General features: G+C 52.7%; 1 protein-coding gene across 1 annotated transcript in view; it reads left to right on the forward strand.

Annotated features, from left to right (window-relative positions):
* The first annotated feature begins 15873 nt into the window (after positions 1–15873).
* Positions 15874–25753, forward strand: part of LRP6 (LDL receptor related protein 6) — a 39571-nt gene continuing 29691 nt past the window's right edge. Inside the window, exons 1-2 of the mRNA XM_077267142.1 lie at positions 15874–16174; positions 23704–24097. Coding sequence (XP_077123257.1) covers positions 16120–16174; positions 23704–24097 — 449 coding nt within the window. The 5' untranslated portion in view covers positions 15874–16119. The remainder of the gene's footprint in view (positions 16175–23703; positions 24098–25753) is intronic.

Consider the following 25753-nt stretch of genomic DNA (forward strand, 5'->3'; position numbering starts at 1 on the left):
TGACTGAACCCTCCCTGGCTCCTGCCCTAGGCAATTTCCCATTAATGACTGCCAAAAGATCCCCGAATCTGGGCAATTTACTTGTCCGCAGCCATTATGTCCCACCTATAACTAATCCCTTTAGCACTAGGGGCCCGCTGTTGGGTTCCTTTCAATGTGAGAATGTTGTGCGGACTACAACTTTCAGGTCCTCCGATGGGATGAAGGAATGTGATATCACATGTGGCACGTCTAACGTTGTATATTATACCACGTGTGGATGCTCTTTGATCTACATCGGACTGACATCCAGGGAACTGCGAGTACGTGCTCGTGAACACGTTGGGGATATACGTGCTGCAAGGGCAACTGACGATGCCTCCGACCTGAAGACGATCCCCCGCCACTTTAAGCAATTTCATGACTGTGATGTGGGGACTCTTCGGGTCAGAGGCATCGAAAGTATACATCTAGGACTGAGAGGTGGTAACTATAGAAAAATGTAAGCAAGTTGGATTGTTCGTTTGGACACCATGGCACCTGAAGGACTACACGAGTCCCTAAGCTTCTTTCCTTTGAATATGCCTTTATTATAGTAGTGGCGTCCTGTTCTCGCTAGGTCTATGATGTGTCCCCTTAGATTTTCTTCTTTCCGTTGAATATGCCTTTATTATAGTCCTGTTCCCGCTAGGTCTATCATGTGTCCCCTTAGATTTTGATATTATTCATGTTATGTTTCTCCTGTGTCTGCTTACCAATTGCTCCCCATCCTGACATCTCCCCCCTTTTTTGGGTACCTAATTGGGATCTTTTTATCCTTTTTTTTTGTCTTTTACTTTTTATTTATTATGTTCTTTTCTGTATGTTCCTTTAGTGTCACTTACATTGATGGTGATGTCACTGGGACCTGTTGTGCGTTGCGCCATCTGGGGCTGCAGCGGATTTCTCCCTTTATTACGCTGAAGATGTCGTCTCTCGGTTACCTGTATATATTTATTATGCTTTATATTGTATTTGTGGTTTGCGTTTCCTGGATTATATTATCGCCGTGGCTACTGTATTTGATTCCTTAGATACATTTGCCACTATGTTACTAATGTTGTATTATACATTATTTCTGCTGGGTATGTTACATTATATGTCCTTATCATTGGCCGACATCTCACGTCAATCCTTCCTCTTATTAGGCAGTACGTCCATGTGACTTGTATTATACGGGGCGGTTCTATTTTGGTTCTGTCTTACCGCGGTGGTGCGCATGCGCTGTGCCTTTTCCCCTTGTCCCCAGCCGTGGCGGCGTCTGCATTGCCTCGCGCGTGTCCTCTGGGTACCGTTTTTCCAGGCGCCCGTGCGATGCATGACGCCTTCCATGACGCGAGACTCGGTGTCCGGCACGCGCATGCGCAGCAAACACCGTGATTATTGGTACAGAGATAGCATGTGATTCGTCACATGGTCAGCAGCCCGCCCTATTTAAAGGTCCCAATGATACCCAGTATCACTTCCCCTTGAAAAAGCAAGTACATCGGAGGGTGAAACGCGCGTCGGGGTTTGAGCTGGTGGATCCCACCCGGTGTCTCCTGTCCTCGTGCCCTGCATTGGTAAGCGCTGCTTCTTATATTTGTTACTTTGACGCCGTGAAGTTCTTCTCACTCACTGGTAGTTTGGCACATGGAATTTTGGCAGCACTTTCCTCTTTGCAATCATGCATGTCGGCCTTACGGACACCCCACACCGGGGGACACCCCACACCGGGGGACACCCCACTCCAGGGGACACCCATTCTTGTTAATCATCCTTGAGCACTTTATCTGACACTGCCTTTTGTATACTGCTTGCACTTTAAGCCTGTTAAATGTAATGTAATAAAGTATTATTCTGGGATTCCCTCTATGCTCCTGCTGGACGCCTTTTCTATAGTTCTTATGGAGTTGTTTTTTTTGCTTTGGTGGGGGGTTCCTTTGCACTATTTAGTGCTCTAAATCTCCCCCTTGTGTTAAAAATGTTGCCTGGTTCTGTTATCATGTGATATATTGTGCCTATGACGTCACCCGTACTGATATATGTACAGAAGTGCAATTTGCTGCACTGTGAATCCATTCCCTGCCGTATCTCCCTGTCGTCTTCTGTTCTGTCTTACATGAAGCCAGGATCAGATCTGGAGTCGGAATTCCTCTTTTGTGACACAATTTCCATTGCATTGTCAGTTTCCATCCAATAAGCTGCTTACTGCATTTTTTGGCGTATGCTGTTTATATATTATGTATTTCTGGCGTATGCCGTGTTTATATATTATGTATTTTTGGCGTATGCTGTGTATATATAATGTATTTTTGGCGTATGCTGTGTTTATATATTATGTAGCCAAAAAATTACCGCACACTCTGATTAGGTATGATGCAAAAAAAAGTGTTTAATACGTTTATTACAGAAAAAGATTGCCATGAAGTGAACAGAAACACAATGAATTCAGATTCGACCAAACCCAACGTTTCGACCCACAAGGGTCTTATTCATGGGGTTACTTGGTTTCCAAAGGTGCGTAAATAGACAAGAAAGCAGGTAGGCAATTTTTTCAGTGTAAGTCCTGTCACTATGGTGTCACGGGGAGGCACATCCATGCGGATGAAGAGCGAATCATTAAGGAGCCAGGGGTAGCGTTCTAGCCCATATGTTCTGCCTGTTAGGGCTCGGGGCAGTAGTACTCCTGTATAGAATTCAGTGTAGTATATAGAAGAAATGGGAGAGCCCGGAATAGATGTGCTGGACCTGAATTGTCCTTGAGCCAAAATGCAGTTATAACTGGTATGGTAGAAGGTACTAGGAAGGTCTATGGTGTGAACTGACCAGGCTCCGGGTATGCTGAAGGATCCGGTGCACTGGAATGTAAGAGCGGCACTCCCGTGCCTTGCCCGAGGTGGTGTGCATATATTATATATATATATTATGCATTTTTGGCGTATGCTGTGTATATATTATGCATTTTTTGGCGTATGCTGTGTTTGTGTTATGCATTTTTGGCGTATGCTGTGTATATATTATGCATTTTTTGGCGTATGCTGTGTTTGTGTTATGTATTTTTTGGCGTATGCTGTGTTTCTATATTATGCATTTTTGGCGTATGCTGTGTATATATTATGCATTTTGTGGCGTATGCTGTGTTTCTATATTATGCATTTTTGGCGTATGCTGTGTATATATTATGCATTTTTGGCGTATGCTGTGTATATATTATGCATTTTTGGCGTATGCTGTGTATATATTATGCATTTTTTGGCGTATGCTGTGTTTATATATTATGCATTTTTTTGGTGTATGCTGTGTATATATTATGCATTTTTTGGCGTATGCTGTGTTTATATATTATGCATTTTTGGCGTATGCTGTGTATATATTATGCATTTTTTGGCGTATGCTGTGTTTGTGTTATGCATTTTTGGCGTATGCTGTGTATATATTATGCATTTTTTGGCGTATGCTGTGTTTGTGTTATGTATTTTTTGGCGTATGCTGTGTTTCTATATTATGCATTTTTGGCGTATGCTGTGTATATATTATGCATTTTTTGGCGTATGCTGTGTTTATATGTTATGCATTTTTGGAGTATGCTGTGTTTCTATATTATGCATTTTTGGCGTATGCTGTGTATATATTATGCATTTTTTGGCGTATGCTGTGTTTATATATTATGCATTTTTTGGCGTATGCTGTGTTTGTGTTATGTATTTTTTGGCGTATGCTGTGTTTCTATATTATGCATTTTTGGCGTATGCTGTGTATATATTATGCATTTTGTGGCGTATGCTGTGTTTCTATATTATGCATTTTTGGCGTATGCTGTGTATATATTATGCATTTTTGGCGTATGCTGTGTATATATTATGCATTTTTTGGCGTATGCTGTGTTTTTATATATTATGCATTTTTGGAGTATGCTGTGTTTCTATATTATGCATTTTTTTGGTGTATGCTGTGTATATATTATGCATTTTTTGGCGTATGCTGTGTTTATATATTATGCATTTTTGGCGTATGCTGTGTATATATTATGCATTTTTTGGCGTATGCTGTGTTTGTGTTATGTATTTTTTGGCGTATGCTGTGTTTCTATATTATGCATTTTTGGCGTATGCTGTGTATATATTATGCATTTTGTGGCGTATGCTGTGTTTCTATATTATGCATTTTTGGCGTATGCTGTGTATATATTATGCATTTTTTGGCGTATGCTGTTTATATATTATGCATTTTTGGCTTATGCTGTGTATATATTATGCATTTTTGGCGTATGCTGTGTATATATTATGCATTTTTTGGCGTATGCTGTTTATATATTATGCATTTTTGGCTTATGCTGTGTATATATTATGCATTTGTGGCGTATGCTGTGTATATATTATGCATTTTTTGGCGTATGCTGTGTTTATATATTATGCATTTTTTGGCGTATGCTGTGTTTGTGTTATGTATTTTTTGGCGTATGCTGTTTGTGTTATGTATTTTTTGGCGTATGCTGTGTATATATTATGCATTTTTTGGCGTATGCTGTGTTTATATATTATGCATTTTTTGGCGTATGCTTTGTTTATGCATTTTTCAGCTTCTGCACGTATGTTGCACTTATCTGCCGCGCTTTCAGTGCGTTTTGGATATATCACCACCACGTCCTGATCCGTGCCATGTGTCTGTGAGATCTGATGCTTATTCTTCCTTTCTGGAAAATGCGCTGTTAACTGATATGATGCTGCATCCTCTGTGCTTTGTTATATTCGGTTTGCGCATGCTCCATTGCCTATTCGTCCTACGTTAGCGCACGCGCGGTATGCGCCAATGACTGGATGCTCTGTGCGCATGCACCGTACTGTCAGTAGATACATGCATGAATCTGCATGTGCGGATGCACGAGCTGCGACACTCGCTAGTCGATCTGACGCGGACGCAGTGTCTCTACGCACACGTGCAGCAGTGCCATTTTAAGTGGACACACGCTAAGTCTGGAGTGGACGTTTCCACCATGGTCACTCTCCTACCTCTAAGGCTGTGTTCACACATTGAGTTCTTACTGTATTTTTTTTCACAGGCAAAACCTGCTCTCTTGGCAGTAAAGATGATGCTTACAAAAAGCTTTTAAAAAAAGGTTTTGCTACAGATTTGCTGCTTTTTTGTTGTTTCTTTTTGATGCTGGTAAAGTTTAGTGTCCCCCAAAAAAGCCTGATGCAACTTCCTTAAGGTTTTTGCTCAAAAAATGCAGCAAAACCTAATACCTGCGTTTCTACACTCACCTGTTACTGTGGAAAAAAAATTCAGAGAAGTGACGAGCTGCAGTTTCTTAAAGCGCAGCAGTTTTCCAAATCAGTCATGAGCGCAGCATCAGTGACCGGCGGTGACATCATCGAGGTTACCTCCGGTCACTGAGGCTGATCTGCGGTGAAAACAGAGACCAACTGAGGGAACTCAGTGACTTTTTGCCACGGCGCTAGCGGGCATCTCACCGAGGTCACAGCAGTTCAGGCCAGCTGGGAGCGCAGCCTCAGTGACCGGAGGTAACCTCTATGACACCATCGCCGGCCACTGAGCGCTCGCGGTGCTAGCGGGGATCTCACCGAGGTCACAGCATTTCAGGCCGGATGGGAGCGCAGCCTCAGTGACCGGAGGTAACCTCTATGACGTCATCACTGGCCACTGAGCGCTCGCGGTGCTAGCGGGGATCTCACCGAGGTCACAGCAGTTCAGGCCGGCTGGGAGCGCAGCCTCAGTGACCGGAGGTAACCTCAATGATGTCACCGCTGCCACTGAGTGCTCACGGTGCTAGCGGGGATCTCACCGAGGTCACAGCATTTCAGGCCGGCTGGGACGTAGCCTCAGTGACTGGAAGTAACCTCAATGATGTCACCGCTGCCACTGAGTGCTCACGGTGCTAGCGGGGATCTCACCGAGGTCACAGCAGTTCAGGCTGGCTGGGAGCGCAGCCTCAGTGACCGGAGGTAACCTCAATGACGTCACCGCCAGTCACTGAGCACTCGCGGTGCTAGCGGGGATCTCACCGAGGTCACAGCAGTTCTGGCCGGCTGGGAGCGCAGCCTCAGTGACCGGAGGTAACCTCAATGACGTCACCGCCAGTCACTGAGCACTCGCGGTGCTAGCGGAGATCTCACCGAGGTCACAGCATTTCAGGCCGGCTGGAACGTAGCCTCAGTGACTGGAGGTAACCTCAATGACGTCACCGCCGGCCACTGAGTGCTCACGGTGCTAGCGGAGATCTCACCGAGGTCACAGCAGTTCAGGCCGGCTGGGACGTAGCCTCAGTGACTGGAGGTAACCTCAATGACGTCACCGCCAGTCACTGAGTGCTCACGGTGCTAGCGGGGATCTCACCGAGGTTACAGCATTTCAGGCCGGCTGGGACGTAGCCTCAGTGACTGGAGGTAACCTCAATGACCTCACCGCCGGTCAGCGGTTCTGATCGCCGGCAAAGCAGGGGAGAGTGATAAGAGCCGTTCAGCATCTGGCACAGGGGAACAGCGTGAACATTACCACTGATTCCCAGGCACCGGTACATGTTACACTGATGACACACGGATATCATCCATGTCTCAGACGTGTGCAGGATGTTTTGCAGCCAGTGCTGCTGTTGAAAAAAATGGACATGTCAGCTTTTTTGCCCACGGACACACGGTCCATGGAAACACACTGAGATGTGCACAGACCCATTCACTTGACTCTGTCTACATGTGTCAGTGTCCCCGGTACGTGTGAAAACTGTTACCACAGGTACCGGACACTGAAGAGTGAAGGCAGCCTTACATACAGCGCATGCACAGACCCCTGAGGAAGCCACAGTGCATGGCGAAACACGCTGCCTCCTCCAGCCACTGACATATTGACCATCCTGCTCCACAATGGCAGCTGGAGGACTTTTCTGCTGTTCACACCATTCTGTGCTTTGCAGTTGTGTCCACCAGTAATTTTTAATGCATTTTTTCTGATGGATGATAGCGGCACATTGCTGAGAGGACACGGTGCACGGTTGTGCCATCACTTCCCTGGTTTTGCTGTTGGCTATGATCTCCATACACATAGGAGGATCGACCGTGTACAGTGATGGTAGTGGACGCTAGTGATATTTGCACTCACACGTCTGGATTTATTATTGACCCCACGTGCAGGGACCTCTTGTGCGGATACCCCACATACAGAGACCCCACGTGCAGAGGCCCCACATACGGAGACCCCATTGTGCTCTCTTTAGGCTATTTTCTCCTCTAATTGGGCAGACGGCTGTCATGGCGGCTCATTTGATCTCTTCTGATCCCTGTGTCCAGAAGAGGCTTCTTTTTAGTTTGTCACATGGTTGATCCATCACCTGCTCCAGGCAGATCCCAGGTATCAGGTGCAGCCCTCATTCTCCATCCTGTAGTGATCACAGTATAATATACTGTATGGAGCATTATATGGGGCCCATTATACTGTATGGAGCATTATATGGGGCCCATTATACTGTATGGAGCATTATATGGGGCCCATTATACTGTATGGAGCATTATATGGGGCCCATTATACTGTATGGAGCATTATATGGAGCCCAATATTCTGAAAGGATCATTATATAGGGCCCATTAATCTGTATGGAGCATTATATGGGGCCCATTATACTGTATGGAGCATTATATGGGGCCCATTATGCTGTATGGAGCATTATATGGAGCCCATTATTCTGAAAGGATCATTATATAGGGCCCATTATACTATATGGAGCATTATATGGAGCCCATTATTCTGAAAGGATCATTATGTAGGGCCTCTGTATGGAGCATTATATGAGGCCCATTGTTCTGTATGGAGCATTATATGGAGCCCATTATTCTGTATGGAACATTATATGGAGCCCATTATTCTGAATAGATCATTATATGGGGCCCATTATTCTGTATGGAGCATTATATAGGGCCCATTATTCTGTATGGAGCATTATATAGGGCCCATTATTCTGTGTGACACAGCCCCCCCGAGGAAGCCTGCATACACGAAACGCGCGTCGGGGCTACCGGTACAAGCGTCCCTGACCACTGGGTCACTACCTCCTCCCTTCTTTGCTCCCCCCCACATGGGTAAGATTTTTGGTATTATGTACTCTGCACTATGATTGGCACTTTATATGTGGGGATGGTGGCAACACTTGTTTGTGGATGTTTATTAAGCCGACCCATTCATATGTAAATTGATGCTAACCCTTATGGAAGGATTATGCTGATAATATCGTGTGCCGTAATGTAATACTTAGAGGGAAGTTGAGGTAGACGCTTGGTATCTAGAGTTCTTCCCGTCTCTTCCTTGTCCATGTACTAATATGTTCTAAATCTGTATATGTATGTGAGTGAGTGATAATATGTGTACATTCTTTAATATATTGGTCTCAACACATTTATTGAGAGCATAGTGGCTCCGTGTTTTCTATGTAGGATTAATATATGATTGGGAGCAGCCCTCACTGTCAGTAATAGATCTATTCTTGACAGAATTTATATATGAATATCTACAATGTCAGTTATTGTTCACTGTGCATGGAGGACTATGTGGAGCCCATAATACTGTATGGAGGACTATGTGGTGCCCATAATACTGTATGGAGGACTATGTGTGCCCATAATACTGTATGGAGGACTATGTGGTGCCCATAATACTGTATGGAGGACTATGTGTGCCCATAATACTGTATGGAGGACTATGTGGAGCCCATAATACTGTATGGAGGACTATGTGGAGCCTATAATACTGTATGGAGGACTATGTGTGCCCATAATACTGTATGGAGGACTATGTGGAGCCCATAATACTGTATGGAGGACTATGTGGTGCCCATAATACTGTATGGAGGACTATGTGGAGCCCATAATACTGTATGGAGGACTATGTGGTGCCCATAATACTGTATGGAGGACTATGTGTGCCCATAATACTGTATGGAGGACTATGTGGAGCCTATAATACTGTATGGAGGACTATGTGGTGCCTATAATACTGTATGGAGGACTATGTGGTGCCTATAATACTGTATGGAGGACTATGTGGAGCCCGTAATACTGTATGGAGGACTATGTGGTGCCCGTAATACTGTATGGAGGACTATGTGGTGCCTATAATACTGTATGGAGGACTATGTGGAGCCCATAATACTGTATGGAGGACTATGTGGAGCCCATAATACTGTATGGAGGACTATGTGGAGCCCATAATACTGTATGGAGGACCATGTGGAGCCCATAATACTGTATGGAGGACCATGTGGAGCCCATAATACTGTATGGAGGACCATGTGGAGCCCATAATACTGTATGGAGGACCATGTGGAGCCCATAATACTGTATGGAGGACCATGTGGAGCCCATAATACTGTATGGAGGACTATGTGGAGCCCATAATACTGTATGGAGGACTATGTGGAGCCCATAATACTGTATGGAGGACTATGTGGTGCCTATAATACTGTATGGAGGACTATGTGGTGCCCATAATACTGTATGGAGGACTATGTGGAGCTAATAATACTGTATGGAGGACTATGTGGTGCCTATAATACTGTATGGAGGACTATGTGGAGCCTGTAATACTGTATGGAGGACTATGTGGTGCCTGTAATACTGTATGGAGGACTATGTGGTTGCCCATAATGCTGTATGGGAGACTGTGCAGTATCCCTATTTCTGTATGGAGGACTATATCGTGCCGATAATACCGTATGGATGACTAATTGATGCCCATAATACTGTATGGAGGACTATGTGGTGCCCATAATACTATATGGAGGACTATGTGGTGCCCATAATACTGTATGGAGGACTATGTGGTGCAGCCATACAGACATTATATAGGACAATTGTGGCGGCATTACATTCAGACTGGCAGAAGCAGGATTAGAAACACGGCTCAGCAGACAGTATCACACAGGAGAGGATTAGATACACGGCTCAGCAGTCAGTATCAAAGGATAGGATTAGATACACGGCTCAGCAGTCAGTATCACAGGAGAGGATTAGATACACGGCTCAGCAGACAGTGGCACACAAGATAGGACTAAATACACGGCTCAGCAGACTGTATCAGACAGGAGAGGATTAGATACACAGCTCAACAGTCAGTATCACACAGGAGGATTAGATACACAGCTCAGCAGTATCACACAGGAGAGGATTAGATACACGGCTCAGCAGACAGTATCACAGGAGAGGATTAGATACACAGCTCAGCAGACAGTATCACACAGGAGAGGATTAGATACACAGCTCAGCAGACAGTATCACACAGGATAGGATTAGATACACGGCTCAGCAGACAGTATCACACAGGGGAGGATTAGATACACGGCTCAGCAGACAGTATCACACAGGAGCGGATTAGATACACGGCTCAGCAGACAGTATCACACAGGAGAGGATTAGATACACGGCTCAGTAGTCAGTATCACACAGGAGAGGATTAGATACACGGCTCAGCAGACAGTATCACACAGGAGAGGATTAGATACACGGCTCAGCAGACAGTATCACACAGGAGAGGATTAGATACACGGCTCAGCAGACAGTATCACACAGGAGAGGATTAGATACACGGCTCAGCAGACAGTATCACACAGGAGAGGATTAGATACACGGCTCAGCAGACAGTATCACACAGGATAGGATTAGATACACGGCTCAGCAGACAGTATCACACAGGAGAGGATTAGATACACGGCTGAGCAGTCAGTATCACACAGGAGAGGATTAGATACACAGCTCAGCAGACAGTATCACACAGGACAGGCTTAGATACATGCGTGCATGGTCTGGCGGACCCCTTTGGGGGGCTTTCTGGGCCCGATGAGGCGTCTGCCCCCCGGCAGGTTCTTGGGTTACAGGATGGGAGAGTTTGTCCCGTTCTCTGTTTTTCCGCTGAATTCCTTTTTTCCCACGTGACCCGAGATCTGACTGTGGACGGAGATTTTGGGGCTACATTTTCTCGGCTCACTATGGTGGGGCCCGGTCCTCCGCATACTTCAGGCAGCGCGCTGTGGTTGGGATAAGCAGAGAGTATTATGTGTCGTGTGCGGCCGATCCGCGACACTGGAATAGCACAGTTTCAGTGCTATCTACACCCAGGATCTCCCCTATATACAGTGCCGGCCCGGTGTAACCTTAGGTATTAGGACAATATAGAAGCTTCCAGCTGTTTGCAATAAATCAATGAAACAATGTAACTATCTGATCACAAGTAACAGGAGGCTGCTCCAGAGCCTGGCACCTTACTGACCGCTGCACCTCAGCATCGTCCACCCGCCGGCTTCACAGCTGCCCAAGACTTTCTATAGAGTTCAAGTCAGTGAGGAAGACTGCCGCCCCGCAATCATCCATGAAGCACAATAAGGCAAGACGTCATTTACTTGGATCTTCTCAAATTTGACCACCGCTAAGCTCCTGCCAAGCATGGTGGGGGCTTAGTGATGTCTACAGTGAAGCATGGTGGGGGCTTAGTGATGCCTACAGTGAAGCATGGTGGGGGCTTAGTGATGCCTACAGTGAAGCATGGTGGGGGCTTCATTTAGAAAAATACTTGGTGCCTCCAGTGAGACATCATGGGGGTAGTGTCCTTATGTGGGTGCACATGAGTTACTGGTGTCAGGGCCTACATGTCATTCATGGGATCATGAAAAGTGATAGGTGAACTCGTGGCCGTTTGGGTTCAAACAAACATGACAGTGCAGCAAACACTGCCTCTAACCAGATGTAAGATCATTACCGCCGATCAGAGAGCCACGGCTCCCACGCTGTCAGATGAGTGACAGGCATCAGCTGATGGGACTACTACTCCGATCAGCCTACGCCTGCTGCTACTAATAACAGCGAGAGCAGGCAGTGGATTATGGGAGCATTCATGAGCCAGCGCTATAAATGATGTGGGGTTCCCCTGTATGTTTGATAACCAGCGAGGCAAAACTGACAGCTGTGGGCTGCAACCCTTAGCGGTTAGCTTTAGAAAGGCTGGTTATCAAGAATAGAGGGGTCCCCATGCCGTAGGTTTTTTTTATGTAAATAATTTAATAAATGGCATGGTTTTCCTACAATTTTTGACAACCAGCCAAGCTGTCTTTCGTTCTCCTTCATTGTCCCTCCACCACCCCTCTCTCTCCTCCGTTGTCACCCCTACTACTGCTCACTTCTCCATCCCCTTCTGTGTCCTCCCGGGCACTCCCCTCTCTCTTCCATTGTCCCCTCCTCTCTCCTCTGTTGTCACCCTTGCCACCGCTCTCCTACATCCACTCCTGTGACCCCCCCCCCCCCCCCGGTCATCCCTCTGTGCTCCGTCCCCCTTTCTAACTCCTCTGTCCCCTCTCTCCTATCTCTCCTCTTTCCTCCGTCGTCCTGCCTGTCCTCCACTCCCCCCGCCACCCATTTATCTCCTTCGTTTTCACCCTTCTCTCTCCTGTCGACCCCTTACATTGTCGTCGCCCCCCTCTCCTACGTCCCCCACGCTCTCCTCCGTCGCCCTTCTCATCCATCATCCCCTCTCCTCTGCCATCCCCGATTTCTCTTTGTTGTTACCCCGATCCAGCCCTCTCTTCTCCATCTCCTTCTGTGTCCCGTGTCTACATCCACTCCTGTGACCCCCCCTCTCTCCTACATTCCCCCTTTCCTCTCACCACCCATTTATCTCCTCCATTTTCGTCCTTCTCTCTCCTCCGTCGACCCCTTCCCCTCCATCCCCACTATCTCCTCTGTTGTACCCCCCTACTCTCCATTGTCTCTCCTCCGTCCCCCCTCTCCCATCCGTTTTCCCCTCTTGTTTCTCCCTCTCTCATCCGTCTTCCCCCTCTCCTCCGTCCCCCCACTCTCATGTCTTCACCGTCCCCCTCTCCCCTCCGTCTTCCCCCTCTCCCATCAGTCTTCCCTCTCTCCTCCATCCCCCTCCCCCATCCATCTTCCCCCTCTTCTTCGTCCCCCCTCTCCTCCGTCCCCCCATCCTCTTGTCTATTCTCTTTTCCGCCCACCCGTTCGTCGTCCTCCTCCCTCTCTCCTCCATCTCCACTGTCCATTATCCTCCCGTCCCCCCTCTATTCTCCAACCCCTCTCCCATCCGTCTTCCCCCTTCTCTCTCTTCTCCATCCCCCTCTCCCATCCTTCATCCCCCTCTCCCCCGTCCTCCCTCTTCTCCATCCCCCTCTCCCATCCTTCATCCCCCTCCCTTCTCTGTCCCCCATCGTCCTCCCTCTCTCCTCTGTCCCCATCTGTCATCCTCCCTCTCCTCTGTCCCCCGTCTTTCCTCCTCCCTCTCCTCTGTCCCGTCTGTCGTCCTCCCTCTCCTCTGTCCCACGGTCCGTCGTCCTCCCTCTCCTCAGTCCCCCCTCCCATCCGTCTTCCCCTGTCTCTCTCCTCCGTCCCCTCTCACCTGTCCCCCGTCCGTCATCCTCCCCTCTCTCCTCTGTCCCTCCCGTCCGTCGTTCTCTCTCCTCCAACCCCCCGTCCGTCATCCTCCCATCCCCTCTCCTCTGTCCCCAGTCTCCTCCGTCCCCCCTCCCTCTCTCCTCCATCTCCGGTCCCCTGCTCCTCCATCCCTCTCGTCGTCCTCCCCATCCGTCTTCACCCCCCTCTCCTCCGTCCCCCCTCTCCTTCATCCGTCATCCTCCCGTCCCCTCTCATCCATCCGTCATGCTCCCGTTCCCCTCTCCTCTGTCCCCTCGTCCGTCATGCTCCCGTCCCCCCTTTCCTCCATCCCCCCTCGCTCTCCTCCGTCCCCCCGTCCACCCTCTCCTCCGTCCCCTCTTTCTCTCCTCCGTCCCCCCACCCCGTCCTCCGTCCCTCCCGTCCGTTCTTCTCCCCTCTCCTCCGTCCCCCCGTCTGTCATCCTCCTGTCCCCTCTCCTCTGTCCCCCCTCCCTCTCCTCCGTCCCCCTCCCTCTCCTCCGTCCCCCTCCCTCTCTCCTCCCTCCCTCCCTCTCCCCTCCATCCCTCTCCCCTCCATCCCCCTCCTCCATCCATCCTCCATCCCTCCCTCTCCTCTATCCCTCCTCCATCCCTCCCTCTCTCCTCCATCCCCCTCGTCGTCCTCCCTTTCTCCTCCATTCCCCGTCCATCGTCCTCCCCATCCGTCTTCACCCTCTCCTCCATCCGTCATCCTCCCGTCCCCTCTCCTCCGTCTGTCATGCTCCTGTCCCCTCTCCTCCGCCCCCTCGTCCGTCATGCTCCCGTACCCTTTCCTCCGTCCCAATCTCTCTCCTGTCCCTCTCTCTCCTCTGTCCCCCCACCCCGTCCATCGTCCTCCCCTCTCCTCCGTCCTTCCCATCCGTCGTTCTCCCCTCCGTCCCCCGTCCGTCATCCTCCCGTCCCCTCTCCCCCTCCCTCTCCTCCATCCCCCCACCCCCCCTCCCTCTCTCCTCCATCCCCCCGCCCCCCCTCCCTCTCTCCTCCATCCCCCCTCCCTCTCTCCTCCATCCCCCCTCCTCCATCCCCCTTCCCTCTCTCCTCCATCCCCCTCCCCTCCATCCCCCTCCCCTCCATCCCCCCTCCCTCTCTCCTCCATCCCCCCGTCCCCCTCCCTCTCTCCCCCATCCTCTCTCCCCCTCTTTCCCATCCCTCTCTCCCCCCATCCTCTCTCCCCCATCCCCCGTCCCCTCTCTCCCCCATCCCCCCTCCCTCCCCTTCATCCCCCCTCCCCTATCCCCCCGTCCCCTCTCTCCCCCATCCCGTCCCCTCTCTCCCCCATCCCCTGTCCCCTCTCTCCCCCATCCTCTCTCTCCCCCATCCCCCGTCCCCTCTCTCCATCCCCCCTCCCCTTCATCCCCCCGTCCCCCTCCCTCTCTCCTCCCCCCATCCCCCCCTCTCTCCCCCTCTCTCCCCCATCCCCCCTCTCTCTTCTCCCCCCATCCCCCCTCTCTCTTCTCCCCCCATCCCCCCTCTCTCCCCCATCCTCCCTCCCCCATCCCCTCTCTCCCCCATCCCCCCGTCCCCTCTCTCCCCCATCCCTCTCTCCCCCCCATCCCTCTCTCCCCCCCATCCCTCTCTCCCCCGTCCTCTCTCTCCCCCATCCCCCGTCCCCTCTCTCCCCCATCCCCCCTCCCTCCCCTTCATCCCCCCTCCCCTTCATCCCCCCGTCCCCCTCCCTCTCTCCCCCATCCCCCCGTCCCCTCTCTCCCCCATCCCCTGTCCCCTCTCTCCCCCATCCCCTGTCCCCTCTCTCCCCCATCCCTCTCTCCCCCCCATCCCTCTCTCCCCCGTCCCTCTCTCCCCCGTCCTCTCTCTCCCCCATCCCCTCTCTCCATCCCCCTCCCTCTCTCCTCCCCCCGTCCCCCTCCCTCTCTCCTCCCCCCGTCCCCCTCCCTCTCTCCTCCCCCCGTCCCCCTCCCTCTCTCCTCCATCCCCCCGTCCCCCTCCCTCTCTCCTCCATCCCCCCGTCCCCCTCCCTCTCTCCTCCATCCCCCCGTCCCCCTCCCTCTCTCCGTCCCCCCTCTCCCCTCCGTCCCCCTCTCCCCTCCGTCCCCTCTCTCTCCTGTCCCCCTCTCTCTCCTCCGTCCCCTTGTCCGTCATCCTCCCGTCCCTTCCTCTCCTGTCCTCCTCTTGTCGTCCTCCCTCTCTCGCATCCGTCATCCTCCCGTCCCCCTTCTCTCCCCTCTCTGTCCTCCCGTCCCCCTTCTCTCCCCTCTCTGTCCTCCCGTCCCCCCTCTCCACCGTCCCCCGTGTCCCGTCCCCCCTCTCCACCGTCCCCCGTGTCCCGTCGCCCCTCTCCCGGGTCCGCAGCCCGCGGTCTGCGCCGCACGGAGAACAGGAGGCCTCGGGAATGTAGTTCCGGCCGCAGAAGAGGGGGAGGGAGGAGAGGAAGTAGTCCCTGCGGAATTCCGCGCCCTCTTCTCCTGTGCGCGCAGCTGACCGGAAAGCGCCGGATACAGGATACAAAGCGTCGAGCACCGGAGAGATCCGCGGTTAGTGAGGACGGTCCCGCTCTGGCACAGCAGTGAGAGGCTCGGGGACTGGGAAACAAATTAATCCGCCGCTGGAGCAGAAGAGGAAAAGAGTCCGCTGCGGCTTCACACGCAGCATGGAGGGTCCGGAGCGGGGACGAGGCCGCGGGGAGAGAACCGGGCAGTGAGCGCGATGTGCAGCGGACACACAGCGACATGGGCGCCGTGCTGAGGAGCCTGCTGGTCTGCAGCCTGAGCTGCCTGCTGAGGGGTGAGTGCGGGACCACCGGGGGAGGAGTGCGGGGACCGGGGGATGGGGGAGAGTGCGGGGACTGGACAGACCGGGGGATGGGGGGAGAGTGCGGGGACCGGGAGAACCTGAGGGGGGGAGAGTGCGGAGACCGGGAGAACCTGAGGGGGGGAGAGTGCGGAGACCGGGAGAACCTGAGGGGGGGAGAGTGCGGAGACCGGGAGAACCTGAGGGGGGGAGAGTGCGGAGACCGAGAGAACCTGAGGGGGGGGAGAGTGCGGAGACCGGGAGAACCTGAGGGGGGGGAGAGTGCGGAGACCGGGAGAACCTGAGGGGGGGGAGAGTGCGGAGACCGGGAGAACCTGAGGGGGGGGAGAGTGCGGAGACCGGGAGAACCTGAGGGGGGGGAGAGTGCGGAGACCGGGAGAACCTGAGGGGGGGGAGAGTGCGGAGACCGGGAGAACCTGAGGGGGGGGAGAGTGCGGAGACCGGGAGAACCTGAGGGGGGGGAGAGTGCGGAGACCGGGAGAACCTGAGGGGGGGGAGAGTGCGGAGACCGGGAGAACCTGAGGGGGGGGAGAGTGCGGAGACCGGGAGAACCTGAGGGGGGGGAGAGTGCGGAGACCGGGAGAACCTGAGGGGGGGGAGAGTGCGGAGACCGGGAGAACCTGAGGGGGGGGGAGAGTGCGGAGACCGGGAGAACCTGAGGGGGGGGAGAGTGCGGAGACCGGGAGAACCTGAGGGGGGGGAGAGTGCGGAGACCGGGAGAACCTGAGGGGGGGGAGAGTGCGGAGACCGGGAGAACCTGAGGGGGGGGAGAGTGCGGAGACCGGGAGAACCTGAGGGGGGGGAGAGTGCGGAGACCGGGAGAACCTGAGGGGGGGGAGAGTGCGGAGACCGGGAGAACCTGAGGGGGGGGAGAGTGCGGGGCCCGGGAGAGCCTGAGGGGGGGAGAGTACGGGGACCGGGAGAACCTGAGGGGGGGAGACTGCGGGGAGCAGGAGAGCCTGAGGGGGGGGGGGAGAGTGCGGGGACCGGGAGAACCTGAGGGGGAGGGGGGAGAGTGCGGGGACCGGGAGAACCTGGGAAGAATCAGGGGGAGAGTGCGGCGACCGGGAGAACCTGGGAAGAATCAGGGGGAGAGTGCGGCGACCGGGAGAACCTGGGAAGAATCAGGGGGAGAGTGCGGCGACCGGGAGAACCTGGGAAGAATCAGGGGGAGAGTGCGGCGACCGGGAGAACCTGGGAAGAATCAGGGGGAGAGTGCGGCGACCGGGAGAACCTGGGAAGAATCGGGGAGAGTGCGGCGACCGGGAGAACCTGGGAAGAATCAGGGGGAGAGTGCGGGGACCGGGAGAACCTGGGAAGAATCAGGGGGAGAGTGCGGCGACCGGGAGAACCTGGGAAGAATCAGGGGGAGAGTGCGGTGACCGGGAGAACCTGGGAAGAATCGGGGAGAGTGTGGCGACCGGGAGAACCTGGGAAGAATCGGGGAGAGTGCGGCGACCGGGAGAACCTGGGAAGAATCAGGGGGAGAGTGCGGCGACCGGGAGAACATAGACAAACAACTTGGCTTCACTAGTTTTATTTGTTGTTGGGTCCATATCTCCCATTGGGGACCGTTCATTACTTATATATTTTCTTATTCCCTTGTTTTCTCTCTGTCTCTTTACCCCTCTGTATACAAGTACTCGCTGACATCATCCATAACTCGGCATCGTCATGTGCAGTTTATCGTGTGCCTTATGTGACCTGCTGCCCTTTTAAAGACCTAATCATTGACCGTGTATTATAAAGGCTCTGCCCCTCTAGATAGGAGAGGAGTGTGCATGTTGTGATGAGGAGTGTGCATGTTGTGATGAGGAGTGTGCATGTTGTGATGAGGAGTGTGCATGTTGTGATGAGGAGTGTGCATGTTGTGATGAGGAGTGTGCATGTTGTGATGAGGAGTGTGCATGTTGTGATGAGGAGTGTGCATGTTGTGATGAGGAGTGTGCATGTTGTGATGAGGAGTGTGCATGTTGTGATGAGGAGTGTGCATGTTGTGATGAGGAGTGTGCATGTTGTGATGAGGAGTGTGCATGTTGTGATGAGGAGTGTGCATGTTGTGATGAGGAGTGTGCATGTTGTGATGAGGAGTGTGCATGTTGTGATGGCCTCCGGCCCAATCATCTGGGCCTTATCCTACATGCACCCCTGCTCTTCACCTGTGAGGCCTTTGCTCGGGCGCATACTCGGTTCCAGTGGGCACGTCTGGTTCTGGAAGTCGTCCCTGTACACATGGCACCTGGAGCCATCTTGCTCAGGCGGAATGTTTAGAGAAGGATCTGGGCCCTCTTGAACGTGCGCAGCGGTCGGTGACAGATGCTGCCTGTGGCTCACGTTCCCATTTCCCCTGATGAACCCCATTTGGATTGGCAATAGGGGGGAAATGCATCAGGATGGGGTACCAGCCCTTCTGAGATAAGTGTCAATCTACATGTTTGGACATGGTTTCTTAATACACCTGTGCTTTCAAAGGATCCATGATGCTATTGGGCTATTATGCAGTTTGTTTATTGAGGCAATGCATGTATATACAGTTGTGCTCAAAAGTTTACATACCCCGGCAGAATTTTTGCTTTCTTGGCCTTTTTTCAGACAATATGAATAACACCAAAACTTTTCCTCCACTCATGGTCAGTGGTTGGGTGAAACCATTTGTTGTCAGACTACTGTGCTTTCTCTTTTATAAATCATAATGACAACACAAAACATCCAAATGACCCTGATCAAAAGTTCACATACCCTGGTGATTTTGGCCTGATAACATGCACAGAAGTTGACACAAATGAGTGTGAATGGATACTAAAGGTAACATCCTCACCTGTGACCTGTTTGCTTGTAATCAGTGTGTGCGCATAAAAGCTGAGTGAGTTTCTGGGATCCAGACAGACTCTTGCATCTTTCATCCAGCCACTGACGTTTCTGGATTGTGAGTCATGGGGAAAGCAAAAGAATTGTCAACGGATCTACGGGAAAATGTAGTTGTACTGTATAAAACAGGAAAGGGATACAAAAAGATATCCAAGGAGTTGATAATGCCAGTCAGCAGCATTCACACTGTAATTAACAAATGGAAAATCAGGGGCTCTGTAAAACAAAACCACGGTCAGGTAGACCAGGAAAAATGTCATCCACAACTGCCAGGAAAATTATTCAGGATGCAAAGAAAAACCCACAAATAACATCAGCTGAAATACTGGACTCTCTGATGACTAGCAGTGCGGCTGTTCCAAGATGCACAATAAGGAGGCACTTGAAGAAAAATGGTCTGCATGGTCGTCTCCAGAAGAAAGCCATTACTGCGTAAATGCCACAAAGTATCTCACCTACAATACACAAAACAGCACAGAGACAAGCCTCAAAACTTCTGGAACATGGTAATTTGGAGTGATGAGACCAAAATTGAACTTTTTTGGCCACAACCATAAATGTTACATTTGGAGAGAGGTCAACAAGACCTATGATGAAAGGAACACCATTCCTACTGTAAAGCACGGAGGTGGATCGCTGATGTTTTGGGGATGTGTGAGCTACAAAGGCACAGGAAACTTGGTCAAAGTGGAAGGAAAGATAAATGCAGCACGTAATCCGGAAATACTGGAGGCAAATTTGCACTCATCAGCCCAGAAGCTGCGCATGGGACATATTTGGACATTCCAACATGACAGCGATCCAAGACAAGGCCAAGTCGACCAGTCATTGGCTACAGCAGAACAAAGTGAAGGTTATGGAGTGGCCATCTCAGTCTCCTGACCTCAGTATCATTGAGCCACTCTGGGGAGATCTCAAGTGCGCAGGTCATACTAGACAGCCCAGGAATTTACAGGAACTGGAGGCTTTATGCCAAGAAGAGTGGGCAGCTTTACCATCTGAGAAAATAAAGAACCTCATCCACAACTACCTCAAAAGACTTCACACTGTCATTGATGTTAGAGGGGGCAATACCCGGTATTAAGAAATGGGGTGTGTGAACTTTTCATCAGGGTCATTTGGATGTTTTGGGTTGTCATTATGATTTAAGAAGAGAAAACACAATAGTCTGACAATAAATGGCTTCACCCAACCACTAACCATGAGAGGAGGAAAAGTTTGTGTTATCATTCATATTCTCTGGAAAAAGGCCAAGAAAGCAAAAATTCTGCCGGGGTGTGTAAACTTTTGAGCATAAGTGTTTGTATGATTTATGCTGTTTAAAGGGAACCTGTGACCCCCAAAACTCGAGAATGAGCTGTGGCCACCGCCATCGGGGGCTTATCTCCAGCATTCTGTAATGCATTCTGTGATGCTGTAGATAAGCCCCCGATGTAACCTGAAAGGTAAGGCTACGTTCACATTTGCGGTCAGCGCCGCAGCGTCACCGCATGCGTCATGCGCCCCTATATTTAACATGGGGGCGCATGGACATGCGTTGTGCTGCGTTTTGCGCCGCATGGCCGCAAGCGTTGGACGCAAGAAACGCTTCAAGTTGCATTTTTTTTTTGCGTCCAACTTTCGGCCAAAAAGGACGCATGCGGCGCAAAACGCAGCGTTTTAGCGTGCGTTTTGCCGCGTTTTTGTTTGCGTTGTGCGCTGCGGCGCCGACGCTGCGGCGCACAACGCAAATGTGAACGTAGCCTAAGAAAGACGAGTTAGATTATACTCCCCCAGGGGCGGTCCCGGTTCGGTTCCGATGGGCATCCGGTCCGGGGCCTCCCATCTTCTTACGATGACGTCCTCTTCTTGTCTTTGCTCCGGCGCAGACGTACTGATCTGTCCTGTTGAGGGCAGAGCAAAGTACTGCAGTGCGCCGGAGCCACAGCGTGAAGACAAGAAGAGGACGTCATCGTAAGAAGATGGGAGACACCGGACCGCGACGCCCATCGGACCGGACCGCAGCGGGACCGTCCCTGGATGAGTCCGTGACACAACCTGGGAGGAGAGTGCTGGGACTGGGAGAACTTGGGAATAATTGGGGAGAGAATTCGGGGACTGGGAATAACTTGGGAGGATTGGGGGTAGGAGTGCTCAGATCAGAAGAATCAAGGAGTAAATCAAGTGCTGGGAACAGGTGAGGTGGGGGAGGGGAGGGGGATTTTGGGGTTCATGGGAAACTAGTGGGATTAAGCACTGGCTTTTATGATTAGAGCGGGGGTCCTGGGGCGTTGGGTTTGCAGTTATGAGAATTTGGGGTTCCTGAGATTGTTTGCCTGGATCTTGCATCAACGTGGGGGGTGCAGGTCTGTAATACTGTGGTAATGTGGGGGGTGTAGAGGTTACTAGGGATGTGATCTGGGGGGGGGGTCATCTCCCCTGTATATGTGTAGGGCAGCTTGGATGTTCTGTTTCTCAGGGTGTCACCCCCCCCCCCGTTTGTACCCATGTGCATGATGGGGGTTGTAGTGTCAGGCTGTGTGTCTGGCTGTATTTGGGAGGGTGCAGGACCTGGCTGCTTGTTTTGGCTGCTGGACTGATCAGTAAGCGTCCCCTCCCCCTCTCATTTGCATGCTAATGGCTTTGTTGGGGGCAGTGATCCAGGATTTTTCCTCCTTCAGTAAAATTCAGGAGTTCTTTCCTCAATGGAAAACTCAAAATACTGTTGATGAAGAGGCCACCACATTACCATATGATAGAGGTGGTCCTGGAGTCCCCCCCAGCCCCCCGCACTGGAGGTGGGGGGCCCACAATTCTGGAAACCACAGATTGCACATCACTTCCTGGCGGGCGCCGCTGATCTCAGATCACCTCCCGTTACATATTACTGATTGTTTTGTTAATATAGGGTCGGTGTCTAAACCACAGGTCACAACTCAGGGCCTTGTTACAATGTATCTCACAGGCAGATCTGTGTAATCCATCCTGATGGCTGCTGATGGGACACATTGTAGCAGATCCTCAGCTCCTGAGAAGGTGGAAGCACAAAGTGGTTACTGGCAGAAATCATAGAACAGAGGAGCCAAACCAGCCGCGGACACGTGGCCAGAAGCCGGCCACCTTTGTTTGCCTCTCCAGCAAGTGAAGGGTTGAAAGTCACTGACAAAAGGTTCTTGTCGGGTACAGACACTGCTCAGATGTCTGTCCGGATGGTGACACTGCTCTGGCCTCTGCTCGCTCGCTCTGTGGCCCTCTGCTCGCTCGCTCTGTGGCCCTCTGCTCGCTCGCTCTGTGGCCCTCTGCTCGCTCGCTCTGTGGCCCTCTGCTCGCTCGCTCTGTGGCCCTCTGCTCGCTCGCTCTGTGGCCCTCTGCTCGCTCGCTCTGTGGCCCTCTGCTCGCTCGCTCTGTGGCCCTCCGCTCGCTCTGTGGCCCTCTGCTCGCTCGCTCTGTGGCCCTCTGCTCGCTCGCTCTGTGGCCCTCTGCTCGCTCGCTCTGTGGCCCTCTGCTCGCTCGCTCTGTGGCCCTCTGCTCGCTCGCTCTGTGGCCCTCTGCTCGCTCGCTCTGTGGCCCTCTGCTCGCTCGCTCTGTGGCCCTCTGCTCGCTCGCTCTGTGGCCCTCTGCTCGCTCGCTCTGTGGCCCTCTGCTCGCTCGCTCTGTGGCCCTCTGCTCGCACGCTCTGTGGCCCTCTGCTCGCACGCTCTGTGGCCCTCTGCTCGCTCGCTCTGTGGCCCTCTGCTCGCTCGCTCTGTGGCCCTCTGCTCGCTCGCTCTGTGGCCCTCTGCTCGCTCGCTCTGTGGCCCTCTGCTCGCTCGCTCTGTGGCCCTCTGCTCGCTCGCTCTGTGGCCCTCTGCTCACGTCCATTCATAGCCGCCGTGGGTCAGGGCACCCCAGTACTACAGGGTGGATCCCACCATTGCAGTGGTGCAGATGGGGTCACCCCAGGACAGCGGGGGCTGCTGCCAGCAGATTCCTGCACTCCATGTGTTTTCTGAGCCTGCGCTCAGCTGTTGCCCCCACACCTGGAAGTCTTTATATCCGCAGGGTCTGCGCTTCACATGTCCGGTCATCGGGGGATGTGAGACCCCCGGATCAGAACTGTCAGTGCGATTCTGGAGTGTCCTGCGTCTGCTCCTGTGTGTTGGACATAGTGGGGGGCGGGTTGTGTTCAATATCGGGGTCTAAATGATTCCCCTCATTCCTCCTCATCTCCCATAGTGACAGAACCTGCAGTATATGCTGTTATTCCTGATGCGTCCTGCAGTATAAAGCATGGAGGGTTTCCTGCCTACATGTACAGTATAACCATGGGAAGATGAGGATAAAAACCTCCATTCTTTACACTGCAGGCTGCACCTGAAAAAGTGAACATAATTGAAATAGTTTGTTTCCAGTTAATTTGTGAGTTCTGTATGTGCAGGATGAGTGATAAGTTCCTTGGGTGGTCTTACCACTAGGGGCCCACCTTGATCGTCCTATCGGGGGGCAGCGGCGTATTCGGCGGTCTCCGGCCAGCACCGCGTAGACAGTGGTTATAGCTGCTGTGCAGGCGCTCCATTACACCGGCACATTTCAGAGTAGCGGCGGGGGTCCTAGTAATCGGACCACCCATTGTGTTTCTCTGCACTCACCCTCTTTCTCCTGTGTTTTCCTTGCAGCCTCGCCTTTACTACTTTATGCCAACCGGCGTGACCTGCGGCTGGTGGACGCGGCCGGGATTAAGGGGAACTCCACCGTCCTGGTCACGGGCCTGGAGGACGCGGCCGCCGTGGACTTTGTGTTTCTCCGTGGATATATCTACTGGAGCGACGTCAGCGAGGAAGCCATAAAAAGGATCAACTTCAACCAGAGCGGCGGCTCGCAGGACGTGGTGATCGGCGGACTTGTGTCGCCAGACGGACTGGCCTGTGACTGGTTGGGAGAGAAGCTGTACTGGACGGACTCGGAGACCAACCGGATAGAAGTTTCTAACTTGGATGGAACTTTACGGAAAGTTATATTCTGGCAAGAACTGGATCAGCCCCGAGCGATCGCCCTGGATCCCACCCGAGGGTGAGTGACTCCGTCATCGTCGGGTTCCTGGGCGCCGCTGATCGCGGGGTTTTTTTTTCACATTTGGTGGAGATTTCTTGGCCTCACATCCCGGAGGTCTGCTTTCTATTTACTCGCTGAATTGCTGATTGTTTCCTTTGATGCGGGGCCATGTGATCACAGCAGCAGGCAGTCAGATGCCGAGCAAAGGCCAGAGCCTCATCAGCGGCTCACAAATTAATTGGGTCCCCCCTCCCCTCAGCACAGCCTTCAGAGAAAATGCCCGCTATAGGGTGGCTGCTGGGCAATGGCGGCGGCGTGGCTGCTGGGCAATGGCGGCGGCGTGGCTGCTGGGCAATGGCGGCGGCGTGGCTGCTGGGCAATGGCGGTGGTGTAGCTGCTGGACAATGGCGGTGGCGTTTCTGCTGGGCAACGGCGGCGTGGCTGCTGGGCGGTGTGGCTGCTGGGTGGTGGCAGTGGTGTGGTTGCTGGGTGGCGTGGCTGCTGGGTGACGGCGGTGTGGCTGCTGGGCGGTGGTGGCGCGTGGCTGCTGGGCGGTGGTGTGGCTGCTGGGTGGCGGCGGTGTTGCTGCTGGACGCTGTTGCTGCTGGGTGGTGTGGCGGCGGTGTTGCTGGGTGGTGTGGCTGCTGGGCGGCTGTGGTGTGGCTGCTGGGTGGCGTGGCGGTGGTGTGGCTGCTGGGTGGGGGCGGTGTGGCTGCTGGGTAGTGTGGCTGCTGGGTGTGGGCGGTGTGGCTTCTGAGTGGTGGCGGTGTGGCTGCTGGGCGTTGTGGCTGCTGGGTGTGGGCGGTGTGGCTGCTGAGTGGCGGCGGGCTGGGTGTGGGCGGTGTGGCTGAGTGGCGGCGGTGTGGCTGCTGGGTGTGGGCGGTGTGGCTGCTGGGTGTGGGCGGTGTGGCTGCTGGGTGTGGGCGGTCTGGCAGTGTGGCTGCTGGGTGGTGTGGCTGCTGGGTGGTGTGGCTGCTGGGTGGTGTGGCTGCTGGGTGGTGGCGGTGTTGCTACTGGGCGGTGTGGCTGCTGGGCAGCGCTGGTGTGGCTGCTGGGTGGGGGAGAGTTGTCTTCGCTTTTTTTAGCATCTCGTGTTGCTCGGAGGATCTGACCCACGTGCAGCCCGATCCTGGTACTGGTCCTCGGGGTGGAGATTTGCCAATTTTATCCCCTTTTGCCAAACGGCGGCGGACGATACGACCAACACTAAAAAAGGATTATGTGCAATTGGGAAGATGGAGGTTTGATTGCAGGAATGAAATGTGAGATTTGTGTGTGACCTCCCAATATACGGTGCGGGGTCAGATCTGTGTGTGACCTCCCAATATACGGTGCGGGGTCAGATCTGTGTGTGACCTCCCAATATACGGTGCGGGGTCAGATCTCTGTGTGACCCCCCCAATATACGGTGCGGGGTCAGATCTCTGTGTGACCCCCCCCAATATACGGTGCGGGGTCAGACTCTGTGTGACCTCCCAATATACGGTGCGGGGTCAGATCTGTGTGACCTCCCAATATACGGTGCGGGGTCAGATCTGTGTGTGACCTCCCAATATACGGTGCGGGGTCAGATCTGTGTGTGACCTCCCAATATACGGTGCGGGGTCAGATCTGTGTGTGACCCCCCCAATATACGGTGCGGGGTCAGATCTCTGTGTGACCCCCCCCAATATA

The sequence above is a fragment of the Ranitomeya variabilis genome, chromosome 5 (genome assembly GCF_051348905.1).
Source record: "Ranitomeya variabilis isolate aRanVar5 chromosome 5, aRanVar5.hap1, whole genome shotgun sequence".
Classification (NCBI taxonomy): Eukaryota; Metazoa; Chordata; class Amphibia; order Anura; family Dendrobatidae; genus Ranitomeya; species Ranitomeya variabilis.